The sequence below is a fragment of the Strongylocentrotus purpuratus genome, unplaced genomic scaffold, assembly GCF_000002235.5.
Source record: "Strongylocentrotus purpuratus isolate Spur 01 unplaced genomic scaffold, Spur_5.0 spur5_contig_833, whole genome shotgun sequence".
Classification (NCBI taxonomy): Eukaryota; Metazoa; Echinodermata; class Echinoidea; order Camarodonta; family Strongylocentrotidae; genus Strongylocentrotus; species Strongylocentrotus purpuratus.
In genome coordinates, this window is record NW_022145539.1 from 280,001 (window position 1) to 297,930 (window position 17,930).

The following is a 17,930-nucleotide window of genomic DNA, read 5'->3' on the forward strand; positions in this document are numbered from 1 at the left end:
AATTGTGTCCACAATGGTTGGTTTGATTGACTGAAACGTCATGTCCTGAGCTCAAGAGAGCGTTTAGTCTGGAGTCTGGGTTGGCAAGAAGTGCTGCTGGAGTATCCATCTCCAGGACGGTACCATCATCTAAGACAAGAATACGGTCAGAGTCTAGGACTGTGTGAAGACGATGGGCTATGGTCAGAACTGTGCAGTTTGAAAAAGCTGTTCTGATTGTACTTTGGACCAGACTGTCTGTTTCAGCATCAACAGTCGCAGTCGCTTCGTCAAGGAACAGTATCGTAGAGTTGCGCAGGAGAGCTCTTGCTAGACAGAGCAGTTGTCTTTCTCCAGTGGAAAAGTTAGAGCCATTTTCCCTCACCCGGACTTCAAGTTGCTGCTGGATACCAGCAATGCTTTTTTTCATGTATGTTTTATCTAAAGCATCCCAAATCTGAGCGCCGGAGTACTGTTCGTATGGATCTAGGTTGAAACGAAGAGTTCCTGTAAAGAGAACGGGATCCTGAGGAATCACGGAGATACGTGAACGAAGCTCCCTGATACGGATGCTCCCAATGTCGAGGTCATCGATATGGATTCTGCCAGAGGTTGCTTCGACGAGACGAAATAGGGCTACTGCAATGGACGATTTGCCTGATCCAGTTCTTCCAACGATTCCAATTTTCTCTTTAGAATTGACATGGAAAGAAATACCTTTCAACACAGTCGGAAGGTTGTCTCGATATTTGAGTTGAAGTGAATCAACTGTGATATTTCCATGTTTGGGCCAACTCTCCACATCACTTTTTAATATATGCTTTTTCCCGGTGCCCCCCTCTGGTATCAATCTTTTGATATAATCGGTAATGCGTTCAATGGATGTGAAACGGGCCTGTGTGATCGTGATAAGTCGAACAGAAAATTGAAGTGTCCCTAGGAACTGTACGGAGTAAGCAAGAGCCAGTCCGGCAAAAGCGGCAGCAGTAGTGTTGTGTGTAAAAACGACAGATAGACCAAGTAGCAGTTGGGCTACTGCTACGCATAGGTCCAGTCTGAATGCCAACCATCGTTGTCCCATTAAAAATAGCATCTTTGGAACAGCGCTGGTGTCTAAGAGCTTGTTACAGCGTTTAATGAAGAGTTCTCCCATGCCAAATGCCCGGATGGTGGTCTGAGCCTCGACTGTAGCTTTAACGTGTCCGATGAGTGGTGATCGTTTGATGTTTTCAATACGTTTGATATCACGAATAGCTGGTAGAAACATTCGAGACAAATACACAAGGACAATAGCAATGATGGCAACAAAGACGATAAACCAGGGAAAGACCATGATGACAATTACAATACCTGCAAACACACTGAGAAATGTCCAGAGGGCCGTCTCGAGAGCGTTCGGGACTTCATTATCTGCTTCATCAATGTCACGAGAGAATCGATTCAGGACCCTTCCCGATGGAGTGGTATCAAAGAATTCCATCGGGCAACTGAAGACCTGCTTGTAGAGGGATCGATGAAGGTTGAACGACGCCCTCTGCGTAATCATTACATAATAAACTATACGAAGACTACATATTACAAACACACTCAGAAAGCTATAAAGATAGACATCCCTGAAAAAGTGGAATTCAGGATTCTTCAGAATATCTTGTTCATCTTCTGACTGTAGCTGGGTGCCATTTTGAGGAATGCCACTGCCCGCGCTGAGCCAATGACTAAGCCAGACGTTGTTGAATGCAGCACTTGCTGGTGATAGAATATACAAGAGTAAAGAAAGGAAACATGAAAGTATGCCTCCTGCGTATTTGAAATAGGCCAGGTAGGTCCCTGTGCTGACTGCACCCTGCTTTTGGGTCTCTGCGTCCACCAACTGACCCTCAATGTTTTCATCTAGACAGTCCTCTTCATTCAGAGTTCTCGTCGAGCAATTTGCCAAGAGGTCATCGTTATCGGTGCTTTCGTCTTCGTTCTGCTTGCTGATGTAGTCGTCTGCTGTTTTGTCGTGGTCAGAGCCAAATGTTCGTAGAAGGCGAGCATACTCGGCTTCATCTGTCATAAGCTGCGTGTGTGTACCCTGTTCGATCACCCGTCCATTGCTGATAACAATCACCTCATCACATTTGCTAAGGTACTGAGATAACAGAAAAAATAAAGACATAGGTTTCAACGAACTATTTTTGTAGTCATGACAGATAATTAAATATAATTAATTCAAATGTCTCCATAGCCTAGAGCTTCCTGATCGTAAAACGTAAGGAAGAACTGTGGGAGTGGGAAGACATTGTGTAATGTGTTTAACTTTTTTTGTTGCCTCTTTATTTTCGAAACGATTGAATTCTCACTATTACTGTAAAAAAAAAAAATAATAACAACATTTATAATGCGCACATATCCACCCCAAGAGATGCTCAAGGCGCCTAACAAGGTAAGTACATTGAACGAAAATAATATGACATAATTAAATATAATTCAACAACGTTAATTACATCAGATTGTGAAATACACTACGTCTTAAATAAGGAATTCAGACATTAGATAGATTTTCAATTGTTTTTGGAACACATTTTGATTCGCTGACATTTTGATTGAATGGGGTAGGGAGTTCCATAACCGGGGTGCAGCAGCTGTAAAAGCTCTGTCTCCCCAACTCCTCAAATGCGCAAATGGAAAATATAGAACCCTATGGAAAATGAACAGAAACCATATGCCGATGATTTGATTATAAATATTCTACAACGTATATGATAGTATGGATAGTTCATTGTACTAAATTGTTTTAACTGGTAAACTAATAACAATTTGTTCTTCTTCTATATAAATTATGCTTCCAACGAGTTTTGGAAAATACCGAGTTGAAAACATTATAGACTGGTTCAAACTGTAATAGAAAAGCAAGTAGACTTACCTGTAGGTTGGTTGTGACTAAGAGTACGGTCTTCTCCTTGAGGATACCTGCGATGCACTCTGTGTAGATGTGTTCTGCTACCCTTGTATCCACTGCACTCAACGGATCATCCAGTAAGTAGATGTCTCGATCAGCGTACACAGCTCGAGCCAGACTCACACGATGCTTCTGTCCTCCACTCAGGTTGATACCACGCTCGCCGATCTCCGTACGACCACCGCATGGAAGCGCCGCGATGTCGTCACTCAGACAACAAACCCTGACCGCTTCCCAGTATCTCTCTTCACTGTGAACTCTCTCAGCTTGGTTCTCATTCTCGACTTCATCTTCACAATGGTCGCCGAACATGGTGATGTTCTCACGTAATGTTGCGTTGAAGATATCAGGTTGTTGGGAGGTGTATGCCAAAGACCCTGATACGGCTATAGACCCTTCTAGGATGTGTGTCTGTTGTAGTATGGTGTGTAGTAAGCTGGTTTTACCACTCCCTATGCTACCGCATACACCAACAAGAGATCCCTGATAAATTTGTAGAAAAGAGAGAAGTTGTTCATGACGATTTATTAAAATCATCCCATTCCCCTGGTATTTAGACATCCCTCAAAAAGTTCGAACTTTGTGATCACTATATAGTTGAAAGGATTCTTATAATAATGCTTATGTGTTATGCATTTCAAAGAATTGTGTTTCTGTTTTTTTATCTATCATACCATTGACGAACCATTACTCCCATGGGTGTCGATCCTTACGTAATACCTATTCATCAGGGGGGGGGATGAATGAATAGATCATCCCCCCTGATGAATAGGTATCAGTTACAGATCGACACCCATGATTACTCCTTTTTATGTTAAAGTTTATATCTGAAAGTATATTTATTTTGTCAGAGATATTTCATTGTCTATTTGATTGCAAACTCTCATGATTGAACAAGAAGCAACGACAAGTGTTAATACTAGATAATTATACAGATAAAGGGGAAAAAGATATCGTACCTTTTTTACTGCAACCGATACATCATTCAATGCGCATGCTCCATAGAGGTCTGACGACGAACCATTTTCTCTGTCAATGACGTCATGATCTTCTTTATCCTAGCAACCGTCAGGTAGGTTTTTAAAAAAGAGTACAATTTAGAACCATTTTATTGTTAATCAGTTACATTCAGGCATGATTTGTTTTTGTATACCTCACTTAAGAAATCCAGCCATCTGATTGGTTGAAACGAGTAATACAAATAGACAATAAACAGATGGAAGCATTTCTCTTTTATGATTTGGTTATCCAGGGTTGATCAAAGAAAAAAATAAGTTTCGTTTTCGCAAAGAATGTGATTTCAGGAATTCCTATGGGAAAATGAACATCAATCGATAAACGAATTCATCGTTCAGTTTGTGGTATATGTTTACTTTGTTTGTCTTACCCGAGCTGTATCGCATTGAGTCTTCTTGTCTTTACTGCAGTCATCCCAAGCAGCCGACACCGAGTTCATCTCGATCGCATTCGACCAGTCATCGACACTATCCGTGATGGGTAGCATCTCATCTTGAATCAGCAAGTTCTTGATACGTGGTATGGACACCAGGATATCACTCAAGTATTGGAAACCATACTGAGTCATGGTGAGCATCGAACGCATGCTGTAGATGACAGCTAAATAGGTCAACACCTAGAAAGACATAGGATGAGGATGATATCGTTTTAAAGGTACAGTGTAGATGCGTAAAGAAACCAAAGTGACTACAGGATGCTGGGTATCTTGCATTTCTTGTTTGTAACTCGAATACCTTTTGGTTTATATCCAGGGGTAAGTCTATGTGCCGTAGTCTTGTGGATACGTCACTGGACTGTGGAACAAATAGTTCGAGATTCGATTGCTACTCTGTACCTAGGTGTATATAGGTACCTGTATAGTAGGAAATTATTCACTGCTCTTGTTTTTAGCACCTTGGGACAGATTGGCTATAAAAGCGAGTGTGATGATTATATTTTGTAGTGTCCTTGAGCATCTCCCTTTAAAAGCACGCCATAAATGTTATCTGCGGTTACTATGTCAGTCATATACTTCTCCATCACTTTAGTACAATCCAAATCAATGGTTTAATGATGTGCAGTTTTTTTCTCCCGATACCTTGTCTGCGGATTAAATTTGTTATGCCCTGGTCCTATAAAAACAAAACCATTTTACATGGTATATTTTTCGAATTTCCCTTTTTTCATATAAAATATTTAGCATATAACAAAAACGCATGATATTCTGATGGGTGATTTGAACGTACCTGATCTGGGGAAAGACTCTCTTTCAGAAAGAGCTTGAACATAATTGTGGCCACAACAGCTACTATTGGAACAAAAATGTTGAAGCTCTTTTGGATACCATGAAGAATGCGCAAACCAACTAGATGTCGTAGTTCCCTTCGGCGGAGTTCTGCAGAGTTAAACAAAAAATGGAGCCTTTATTTTCTTAATTTCACTGCTTCTCTACCTTGGAAATCTATTGAGAGGTCATGATGTTAATTATTGCAATCACTTATAGTATTACGATTATCATTCTTTAATCTCCAATAATAGTCATCATTATGTTTTTCATGTTTGTGGATCCTGATTGGGTAATAAAAAATAACTAATCAGGGCGCACCATCTAGCATTATACATGTCCTCGAATATGATTAGTGAATTGATAAGTTCAATAAACGAGATTAGGATTTGAGGACGTACATAGATATGTAATGTCGATATTTATAACTCATCCTCTGACTTTGTATCTAATTACTGTCCGGAGAAACCAAAAATAACATTTCCACCAACTCAAATACCTCGAGAAGGGTCAAGGAAAGGGAGAAAATTCCATCCCTTAAAAAAAGAAACTTATCAAACAGACAAACTAAAAGAATATCTTTGCATATCAGGTTATCATCATTTCATTGTAACGTATGGCATTTCCTTTTTCAATCGATATTGTCTAGTCCTCCTCCGCCATGCCCCGACCATATGCGGAGTTCTTGAAATTGAGATCGATTCTTAGACCACAGACACTCCCTCTTATAGTGTCCATGTTTAGACCGATCGTAAGAGCCATGCTACGACACACAATCTAGAATAGTCCTGGTCCATGTTTGACCTACCATTGACCTTCCTCTCGAAGCAATCTTCCCATGCATACATCTTGATGAACTTGATGTTAGTCAGCATCTCACTGATGGTGTGAACTCGTTGATCTGTCTCTTTCATCATGCGTGCACGGTAGATCACCTTACCTCCTGTTAGAGCGAACTACAAAGAACAACACAAAAATGCTGCTTAGCTATTAGACAGGGTGATGAACCTGATAGGTCTGTTGCACAGGAAGCTGTATTTTCATGACGTCATCACCTGCACTAATCAAACCTGGATAGGGAATGAGCCCAAACTGCATATATTAAAAACAATACTGTATTTTGTACTGCATACCATTACTGCTTTTTCTTTCTGTACGAAAATTATGCCACCTGTAAATACAATAGGCAAAATAAATTGTCGTCATTTAGATTGTCGCCGACAAGGGCATGAGTCTATGCCGTACCGACCCAAAGAAAAAGTTGTGTTTAATCCTAATCCTTCAACCTTTAAGAGGACACTACCACTACCACCACCACCTTCAGCAGCACCACCTCCACCACCATCACCATATATATACCCCCATCACCATCATCATCACCACCACCACCATCACCAAAGAGGAGCAGCGTGGGCTCAGTCACAGGGGGAGGGGCGGTGAACCAGTCTTTAGTCTACTAGATCAGCGTTTTTAAAAAAAAAATAGGGGGGGGGGGGGGTCATGGCACCCTTTTTGGAGTTCCCGTTGCCCCAAAAATTGTTTTCCATCCCTCGTACACATAGACGTAAGGGCACTTTTTGAGTGAGGGCTGTTCGGGCCTCTTGTCCGAAAATATACTATCCTGACCTGAAATATTGCGAGCGAGCAAGCAAGCACTTTTATTATGGCAAATATGTTATTCAGTCGTCTATATACACTAGATAAAATGTAAAACTACATATTCGTTCAGTAAGATTCGGTTCCCATAATATTTTGCAAAAATTATAAGATTGGTATGTTAAACCTGGGCCCAATCCGGGTAAACCTTGTGGGCATTATGTGGGCAAAATATATGGACATTGTCTGTGGGTTCCTATATGGGTCCATTAACATGGCCACGGCCACCACCTTCATCATCACTATCATCATCATCACACAGCTCGCAAACTGCAGATATCAAACCGGCGACGTTATTGACTTAGTAGACAATAAACAACCGCTAATTCGTGATATATAATTATGACAAAATAATATCTACCGTCAATGTTTTATATTGGGCATATAGACTATGTGTATTAACTGAACTATCAAAACCTAACATTTTGGGGGGAATATATAAAATTAAAAAAACTTTACATGGTTTTATCGCCAACGTTGCAAACTTTTTTCGGAGGCAGAATAAGAGTCAATTAAATCCATTGCATTAATCACGATATATTTACATTACATGTCACTGCTTGGTAACTTGTATATATTTAACTCTAACACCGACTATTGATAGCATATTAAAGCTGTAATTTGTATCGAGTGGAAAAGGCGCTATAAATGGCAACTATGATAATTATCAATATAACTTGTACTTACCTGTGCAATATATGTTAGCGCGTAGACCAACATCCCAATCAAAGCTGATTTGCCCAAGATGTAAGTCGTGAATACGCATGCGCAAATGAATATCACGGGCGCCCCAACGACCAAAGGTGTAAACACCATTCCCTTGATAGCAATTAGAGTATGAGAGACAGAGGAAAATAGGATTAGAGCAAGCCATCGAAAGCAATATAACGAGGTATTTTGGTATATAAATTAATTCAATGAATTAGATTCTTCTTCATGAAACATTGGAAATCTTGGAATTGATTTGATGGGTATATAATAGTCACATTGAACAATTTCACGAGATTTATTTGCTGTTGAACCGAATAGGCTTTCATTGTTCAGAACTCAGTAAAAATATTGCGTTTGTTTTGATAATTCAGTCTGCAATGCCAGACAAAATTTTGGAATTCACATTATAATGTTTATTCAAATAAAGGTATTTCGTATATTAGCGGGGTCACACAGTCATTTGTAAAATATCATCCTAACTTCCTAAGACAATTTCAATTCATTGATGTATTGCTTAATCCAATCATGATGTTTTTTTTTTTAAATAGGACACACAGTCAATTTCTCAAATATCTTTGTGATTGTGAATGTCTTAAAAAAATATATAAATCCATATATGGAATGCATATAAAATTATGAACATTTTTGTTTTGTTGTGACTTACATCATGGAGTCTGTTCCCGTCGTTAACACATAGATTCACAATCTCACCCATCGATGTCTTGTGAAGACCACGCAGCCGCAGAACCTTCTGCAGTAAAAGCGCCACCACACCGCCTCGCAGCCGCACCCCGGTGCTAGCCGCGATGAAGTAGTTTGCACCGAGGGTAATGTTGTAGAGAATCGTGAAGAGCATGGCGCTGACCGCGTACAGAATACCGCGGTAAACGGGCGCAGTCGCATCCGCGGAATATTGGAGAAGGCCACGGATAGAAACGGACTGAAAATGTGTTTGTTCAAAAGTGAAAATTAGAAAATCATTTAAGGGTAATAAAAAGTTCATTTGCAGGAATCAAAGCAAAAAATGAGAGAAACAGAATGGCGAAAGTTTGAGATAAATCGGAACAATAATACGGGAGTTATGAATGTTTGAAATCTGAGATCATTTAATCTATATGCGATTCTCAGTTGAACAGGGTTTTCTTATCAAAATTATTTTTTACCATGTTATCATATTATATCTTATCTATTTGTTCTTATATATTCGGTGAATTAAAGTGCCCATACCGTGACACGTATAAAGTGATAACAGCTTTCAAATTTAATAACTTTCTTTTTTTTGTGGTTCAATTCCGTTCAAACTTTCACTAGACTGTTTTGCTGATTGTTCTGCTTTCTTTTCGTGTAGATGTCGATATAGGTTGGATTTGTTTTTCTTTCAAATTGGCCGACTATTTAACCCGTCGACTAGGTGAATTCTCATATTGCTCATACGTTTAAAACAGAAACCATCTACTTACATTGATTAATCTATGATTTGAAACAAAAAACACACACACAATTAAAATGCAGTCACATTTCTATTTTGGGGGTTCGTAAAATCACGCTCCAAGAAAAGTAAATTCTTCTTTTCAAACACTAAATAAATGTTGTACTTTATACTTTCCAACTTTTGAAGTACGTGAGGACAAATTTCTTGATAAGGATTGTTAATAGACTGAAATACAATGTACATTATAGCAGAAAGCTACTCACGGAAAGAAGAAATACGGTCATCTGGCTTAACATAACCATGAGCATACAGCCAAGAATACGCCACGATACGAACCGCAGAATGACGCGTCTCAGTGACGCTTTGACCGCGTTACCACCGTGATGTTTTATCTCTTCCTCCCATAACTGAGCAAAGATCTTGGCGTTTTTCTCCGCTGAGTCCACGGGCAAGATGTGATAGAGGTCGTCGTCGTTTAGTCCGCGTTTCTTGGCGGCGCGGAACAGCGGTGTTAACCACTGCGACGTTACGACGCTGATGAAGTTACCGGTCGCCCAATATTTAGTTCCGGTGTTGCTACTCTTCTGTTCTTCAGTATCACCTTCTTCCCGTTTGTCCAGAAGTTGTTCAGTTTCATCTGGGTCATCCTCCTGCTCTCCTATTCTCCCGTCTTTCAGTTCTCCGGGTGTCTTCCCGTCGGTGTAGCTCAGAGCCCTTGCATAATTCAACGGGGAAATGAATTAAAGATTGTTAGCTTTGAATATGTTTCACATGAATACTTGTCAGCGGGTTGAAAATGAAAAATGTCCGAAGGCGATATTTTTTTTGCTTGTCGAGTTATACCAGGATAGCATCAGAATGTCATGGAAAATGATCACTGAAAGCGGGTGCTTCCATATCTTATAATGATCAGTATAAGTTATTTACAAATTTGCCAAAGTGGGTGATTTTAGATAAAGGTGAACAACATTTCAGCTATGTCACCGTACTACCATTCGTATAAAAAAGCATACTCAACTATGGTTTATTTCAAGTTAAAAGTTATAGCCTATTTGACCTTGAAATATAGGCTATGATATATAACCTTTAACAAATTGGGAGTGTCCAAAGTTTAACAAGTTTTTTCCTGTGGGTAAAACGTTTAATTCTGATTTTCGAAAGCTACTTAAAGAAGGCTAATTATTGATTCCATAATGCAGGATGTATGAAAGCTGATGTAGACATTCTTGTTTTATTTTTGGTGTGTGTGTGCTCCCAATTGCATGACGCAGGGAGCAAAATGTCTTGTCCTTCTCAATTCACTGAAATTAATTACGTGTCAATCTGTGAATCCATTTCGATGACAGTTTGATCTTCTAATGAGGAACTCCTCTCTTGCACCCCAAACCCTTCATCATTGTGTATATCGCCCTCTGATGCACGGTGTGGTGACGTCATACTGAGAGGATCGTTGCCTTCTATAATCATGGTTGTTTCGTCAGTTAGATCCAAGGTTTATTTTCCCCGGCGTCATAAGTTTATAGTAAGCACCAACAAATCTGACAAGCAAACAGAACATTGTTTTCTAAGTTATTTGTTTGGTCTATCATAATCATCGTCATCATCAATTTTACAAAAATAAAATCATTAACCTAATTAATAATAGTAATAATGATAATAACAATAATAGTAATATAATGATGATGAGAATAATATTGATAATAATAATAACAATAGTGTTTAATGTTAATATCAATTTGAATAATAATAATCATGAAAACAATGATAATATTATAAAAACGATAATTATAATAATAATAATAATAATAATGATAACAATAACAATATTAATAATATGAACGATAATAATGATAATGATAATAAGCTGAAGTATTATACATAGTTACACAACTTCGCACACATTTTCCAAGCTAGAACTATGTGAATACATCCGTGCACTTGTGTCTTGCAGCTCGTCTTCTGAATAATTCATGAGAATGTTCGTTATATCGCTGCCCGGATCCACCATTAACATTTTTACGTCATTCATTAGAAATAAAGCATATCGCTATAAGGATGCATTGTTTGAAAGAGTTAAAGGGCCACTCTAACCAAAAGGGGCTAAAAAAATGGGAAAAAAAGGACGTGTCGAATAATTTTTGACGGAGATTCCGAACATGACAATGATTTTTCTTAGAAATCATCAATAATTGTGGAATCTAGCTCTAAAAATAACGACGCAAAACGCATTTGACGTCACTGCGGGCGCCTCTCTGGTGAAAAGGAGGGTGATTTAGGCATGAAAATGTCTTTGAAAAGGCAAACTATGATATCAATATTTATTGAAGAAAAAAAGGACATTTATCAAAAAAATAATATGCACTTGATAATCCCAATACGTTTCTGGCTATTTCGTCATGCCTCGGTGGCGGATCCAGGGGGGGGGGGGGCCCGCCCCCCCCCCTGTGGAAAAAAAGGGAAAAGGGGGGGGGGGGAAGAAGGAAAAATAAAACAAGGAAAAAAAGGGGGAATTGTGTTACTTCCCCCCCCCCCCCCCCCCAAGTCACTGAATGAAATATCTGACGACGCAATTTTTCCAATTTCCGGGTGCAAAAAAAAAAATGTGGAGAGAAAGTAGGGAAAGAAAAAAAAGAGAAAGAAGAAAGGTAGGGGAGATCAGGTGCGATTTTTCCGCCAACAAAGTGTAGATCCGGGGGGGGGGGGGGGGGGGGTTCACTGGCGTCTTGATCGGGGAGGGGGTTTATTTCTGATTTCATAACTGTTACGGTGGTTTACGCATAATGCTGAAATGACATAATTTTCTGAGATTTTTCCTCATTTTTTAGTAAATTATACATTTTTATGCGTTTGTTCCTAAATTCCTAAATTTACAGCCAGGCAAGAAATATGCTTCTTGAGGTGCCTTCATGTCAGGGCCCGCGGAAATGCGGGGATCGGGAGCTTCCAACTCCCCACCCCCCCCCCCTACACACACACACACTTTTTTTGTCAAAGTATATTAAAGAGAAATACAAAGAAAAAGAGCAAGAAGAAAGAATAGTTAACTGCCAGTGTCACAACAAAATAAGGTATTAAAAAATGCTCATCTGACCGTAATTAAACGCCTAAAACCCCTGAGCTTCCTGGGGGCAGGAAGGGAGGGGGGCCGAATTCAGACAAGAATTAAGAGTCGAGAATGGTAATACGAATCGTCTTCTTTCTCTAATGATTTAATGAAACGTAAAAGCTTCCGCGCTCTGCGCGGGAGGGGGAAACCAAATTCAAACGAGGATTAAGAGTCGAGAACGGTACCACAAATCGGTTTATTTCTGGTGGTAAACTGAATTCAGACGAGGATTATTTTCGAGAACGGTACAACGAATCGTCCTCTTTGTCTAATAATTCAATGAAACGTCAAAGCTTTGGCGCTTGGCGGAGGAGGGAGGGGGTAGTCGCCCCCTCCCTGCACCCCCCCCCCCCCACTACGTCAATGTAGGTCACCATTACGTACCGATATTTGGGTCGCATAATTTCAAATTTGGGCCCCCCTAGGAAATCCTGGATCCGCGCCTGGTGTAGGGCCTGTCAAGCGTTTGGAGCCCCAAAAGTTTGATGGTAAAACTTGACTCAAATTGTATCATAATGTGAAAGAGGATCTAATTTAAGACATATTTCAGTGAAGGTTTTCAAAACAAATGCTTTTAAAGTCGAATATTCATGAAAGAATACAAAATTTGATTTTTCTGCGTACAACAGAAAACCCAAATTATTGTTCTGCTTCTAATGAAGCTAACTTAATATCAGGGTGGACTTCCCCTCCCTGTATTCAATAATGAGCAGAAAAGTGTAATCTATTCCTTTTTCCATTAGACCATTTTTCTTCAACATGTCTCAGCAACAATTTGTTTATATTCTCTCAGCAAAATAAACCATTTCAAATATATACAGGGCGTCTATAGGTTTTTTTTTTTTGTTAACAAAACTTTAAAAAGTAACGCAAAACGTTGTTTGAATATAAAGCTAAAATCTAACCGAACGTTGCCTGCCCCAGATATCGATTTGCACAATCATGGATTGTATGTATTAATTCCAATCATGTTTTCACTTCGATGGATTGATTATACTCCTTAGCATATAAAATAAGCTACAATAAACACACCGTTTGGAATAGTAGAATTGTAAGCAGGTAACCTTAGGTTCTTGATTAGTGCACGACAATCAAACCTTTCTGATTATCATAATAATTAAAACACCATATGGAATAGAAACGTAAACAGGTAACCTTGGGTTCTTGATTATAACATTGTGCATGACAATCAAACCTTTCTGATTATCATAATAATTAAAACACCATATGGAGTTGATGTGTAAACAGGTAACCTTAGGTTCTTGATTAGTGCACGGCAATCAAATCTTTCTGATTATCATAAAAATTAAAACACCATATGGAATAGAATTGTAAACAGGTAACCTTAGTTTCTTGATTATGTGCATAACGATACAAACTTCATGATTATAATATTACTAAAAACACCTATTTTACAATCTTTTTAGGTGCTCTCCAAAAAAAAAGATAAAAGATAAATGAGGTAAAAGTAATTATAGTTGTACAGGTTAATGCACGAAGAAATTCCAGTCCATGGAATTGAAAGAGTGTATAAGCAGGCTAAGGTAATGAGAGTCTTATGGAAAGCATATTATCTAAGTACTCTAAAATGCAAAGACTCTCCGGAGTCATACATTTTGCACAATAGAAATTTTAGTTATTTTGTGGAAAATTGTTGGACACCAGTGGTGGATCCAGGGGGGGGGGGGGGGGGGGGGCTGAGCGAATTATCGGCCGGTGTCATAGGCGATTTGTTCCGTGCAGGCGATCGGTTCCTCCGGAACCGATCGCCTGGATATGTACCCGCCGATTTGTTCCGGATTCGTAGATTCGTTCCGCTAGTCACAGGCGATCGGTTCCGGCCAGGCGATCCGTTCCGAATCTCATCGGAGAGCGTGCGTGCTCACGTATTATTGAATACACGCCATGGTACACCCCTAAAGCAAAATGAACTATTCTGGTCGGCCTTTGCAACCAATCAAACTTCTCCAAATTAGCTACGCCAACGATTGCCAATTTGAGAACTTTGTATAGAAATGCAGATTCCCGTTGTTCAAATATGTTGATAATTGCGGCCAATGATTGACCACAAACAGCGCCGTCGCGAAGCGACGGGGACTGGGTGGTCTAGCAAAAAGGGCAGTTGTTGCCATAGGCTTAGTTTGCCTGTAAAAGCAGATGTCGGGGTGTTTTCTAATCAGGCCTTCTAATTTGGTTTGAATGCTGCTTTATATGATATCGTGTTACGTCAACCACCTATTACCGGGCTTCGATCATCACAGAATCTAATTATGCATGTGGGCTGCATGCATGTTGTACATGTAGACTCTAGTTTAAATGAAAGAGATGCGGGGTGGGGTGGAGGGGGGGGGGGGCCGGGGTCAACACAAAAAGAAATGAGTGGTCGAGCTGATAATTAAGAAGGACCAATAAAAATTAAAAAAAAGAAATGAAGAGAAAGAAAATTCCTCAAGTAAAAGACGTGTCCGGCAGAATAAAAAAAAAAGAAATAAAAGAAAAACCCGACATATTTTGTTGAATTTTCAACCCTTGGTACTAGCCGACAAAAAATAAATAATATTGGTTTTCATTGCAACAATAAATACAAAAGTATCAAGATAAAGCTAAAATTTATTTTTACCATGTTTATTCGACAAAAGTAATAAAAATATACGCGATTATATAAGCAGAAACGTTCGGCCAATGTCGGATAAGAACGGCGGCTTTCGAACGTATCTGCGAACGAGTCGATCCAGTAGATTCGTTCCGAGGAACAAATCGGCGCGCCGATCTGTTCCGCGGAACCCGGAACAAATCGCCTACCACACCGGCACGATTTTCAATTTTCAAATAAATAAATTAGTGCTCACTGCCCCCCCTACCCCCTCCCCAACTATGCGAATTATCGGCCGGCTGTTTCGCCGCTAAATATTTTCGCACGAATTGCCCCCCCCCCCCCCCTGCCGCCGGCTGGATCCGCCCCTATCATGCCTTATTATGAAATTATGAGATTATCAAATTGGACATGCCCGCAATGACGTCAAATGCGTCATCAAGCAACGTGACTGTATTGCCTTTTTTTGAGGGGCGTAGCCCAGCAAGCGTGAGAACTGGGAAAATGGGTGGCTATTATCATTTTGGGGTAAATTTAGAGATTTTCTGAAATATCAGAGGCTGGATTATTAATATGTAGAGGTGTATTTATGTTTTGAAAGTTAGAGTGGCCCTTTAACAGCATAATTAGTATCATATATATTTAATGTGTGATGACAATTATTGCGTTCATAATTGTTAATAATATACAAACTAACATGATCAGTTTCTCCTTTTACAACCCAGAAATGGTTACTCCCTACTGCTCAAGAGTAATTTCTATACCTTTCTAGTTTTCTACTGTAGGCTATATCCAGCATTTCAAAAGGTAATCGACAAGAAGTTGAAATTGCCTTTCGTCGATTCTCCGAAAGTCAGCGTAAAATTACCCCCCCCCCCCCCAAGGAGAACGACCCCCCCGGAAAGTTACCCCCTGTTCATTGAAGGAGAAGTCCATATCCTGATAATAATTTGGTGTATTCGGGGGTGGGGGGGGGGCAATTGTGGGGTAATTTTCAGGGGGATTGTCCTAAGGGGTAATTGTCCTCGGGATGGTTGTCCATGGGGGGTAATTGTCCCGCCGGTAATTGGCCGGGGGTGATTGTCAAGGGGGTAATAGTCCTAGAATAAATTTATACCATCCTCATCTGTCTGCTGTTGCTCTTGTTGCCTCTGATGACAGCTTTTCCCTGTCTATATGTGGATAACTTTCAACCATGAAATAACAGTCCATCTCTCCCTCCTTCATGGCCCAGAACCTGCAGTTTAATTCCTTCTGGCAATACACTTTCGAAGTGACATCTCTGCCCGCCCCCCCCCCACACTCAGTGTTATGGTACGCGTATGCATGTTCCCTCCTTTTGAACCCCCCCCCCCCCCCCCTAAGTCCGGTGTGTAAAGTCAATACGGGCCGGAGTTTTGTGTACTACGAGCTGGATGTTGGTGCATGAAAAGTACCCCTTTCTTGGTCATTTTGGGAACACGCATGCGGTCCCTCCGACCCCGGAATGTGGAGGGGGGGGGGGGCATCTTTGTAACCAGCTCGTCCAGTCTCCATAGGTTTGTTTTTCTATCTGCCCATGGAACCCTCAGTATTCGCTGAATACACCCATATATCGGCACACTTCAATAAATCAAGTAACTTGGCTACTCCATTTTTAGGATTTAGGCTGTCTAAATCGGTTTGAATAATATTCATGTACTTTCTGTAAATTGTAACACAGAAGACAGAAAAAGAAACGGAAATATACAAGATCTTTAAACTTACCCAATATTTGTGTTACTTTTGATTGCGCCAACTCGTCAGTCTAGTATGTTCTCAAGCTGTGGTTTACGTTGTGCAGCATAATTATCAACCTCTATTAATGAAACGTGCACCCAGAGACAATCATCTTTTTGCTGGTATAATAAAAACTTGTAGCATTAAGGAAACGATGTGAATCAATTTTGTTACTTACTGGTACCCACTACAGTCAGTGAAACTCAAGACATAGTCTGGTCGTGTATCCATTTTGTGTGACTCGGCGATAATCATTGCCCATCAAGATATCCTTTGTGAGGCTAATGATATGTGCAGTGCCGTGGTGTATGGCGTATACGGGGGGGGGGGGGGGGGGGGGGGGGGGGCAGGTCTACTTGAAGGGGTGAAAAAAAAGGAAAAACGCAAAAAGGTGAATAGCAAAGGGAGAATAGGAGAAAAAAAATTATCCTTGAGAATGTTTCTTTCTTTCTTTGTAGTGGGGGCTGTCAGGGCTAAATAGGGGTTGTTTGGTGCAGATACTTCTAAAAGCAACAAATTTAGCCCAGAGGTAGATTATACCATACTTTTACGATTTCTGCCGGACGCCAAGAAGGGCGCCCTCTGGCTTTGCCATATTGGGCAAATCCAAGCAACGTCTAGACATAAAGGTCGAATCTCAACTTTATTTTTCTTATTCTTCTACTACATTTCGAAGCGTTGCATGGGATCTTAATCCTGTTTTCCCTACATACATCAATGCCCCCATTTAAGCATACTTAATCTGGTCACGCTTCGAAAAGTTCGTGGCCTAGCAAAATGTTTCAGTTGATGATCAAATAAAGAAAGCACCCTTTATAGATCAGGGAGAGTTTGAAAAAAAGCAGACAGTAGGAGCCGTGCAATTTAAATATCAAAGGATGGATTAGAGTTTATTTCCAAAAATTGAAATGAAAGAACTATTTTAGTTTTTTTTACTTTCAAGAGACCTTTCATTTCATTTGAGAAATAACCTCTCTTTATATCTTAGAGACACTTGCTCTTGAGAGTCAAATCAACTCGAGAGCATCCTGGGGCTCTGCCAGACCCCTAAAGCTGTGCCATATTGTACGGATCTATTGGAAAGCAAAACAAGCCCAATAAATAATTCGTATATATATGTATGCATACATATAATTATATATATATATATATATATATATAGTTCTCCTATGCAAACTTTCCTCTGTGAAATGCATAATAAATTTGTTTTCGAGGGTTGGCAATGAAAATAGATAAACAGTAGAAACAGATCATAACTAAAAAAATAAACAGCTTGTTCGATTTGTTTTGAAGCGTTATCTTCAAAAACCCAGACAGCTTGAACTGTATTATCCTTAAAAATAATCTCTCTTACATTGTTATGTAACTAGTCAAGTTTAGCCCCATCTAAAACTCAAAGATCTATACATTAAATTAATCATTAAGAATCATTAAAAATAATCATTGAATAACATTTTTATATTTGTACTAAAC

General features: G+C 39.7%; 1 protein-coding gene across 2 annotated transcripts in view; it reads right to left on the reverse strand.

Annotated features, from left to right (window-relative positions):
- Nucleotides 1–16,549, reverse strand: part of ABCC5a (ATP-binding cassette transporter subfamily C member 5a) — a 17,276-nt gene extending 727 nt beyond the window's left edge. The window contains exons 1-11 of one of the 2 annotated variants that reach the window (XM_030984054.1): nt 16,446–16,549; nt 10,316–10,538; nt 9,264–9,714; nt 8,233–8,508; nt 7,545–7,676; nt 6,010–6,157; nt 5,164–5,312; nt 4,308–4,553; nt 3,880–3,978; nt 2,885–3,403; nt 1–2,110 (exon numbers count right to left, since the gene is read on the reverse strand). The exon at nt 1–2,110 is cut by the window's left edge and continues 727 nt beyond it. In XM_030984054.1, coding sequence (XP_030839914.1) covers nt 1–2,110; nt 2,885–3,403; nt 3,880–3,978; nt 4,308–4,553; nt 5,164–5,312; nt 6,010–6,157; nt 7,545–7,676; nt 8,233–8,508; nt 9,264–9,714; nt 10,316–10,467 — 4,282 coding nt within the window. In that variant the 5' untranslated portion in view covers nt 10,468–10,538; nt 16,446–16,549. Of the gene's footprint in view, nt 2,111–2,884; nt 3,404–3,879; nt 3,979–4,307; nt 4,554–5,163; nt 5,313–6,009; nt 6,158–7,544; nt 7,677–8,232; nt 8,509–9,263; nt 9,715–10,315; nt 10,539–16,445 lie in introns of those variants that run through there. The other variant, NM_001281760.1, reaches the window with a different exon arrangement.
- Between the last annotated feature and the right edge of the window lie 1,381 nt (nt 16,550–17,930).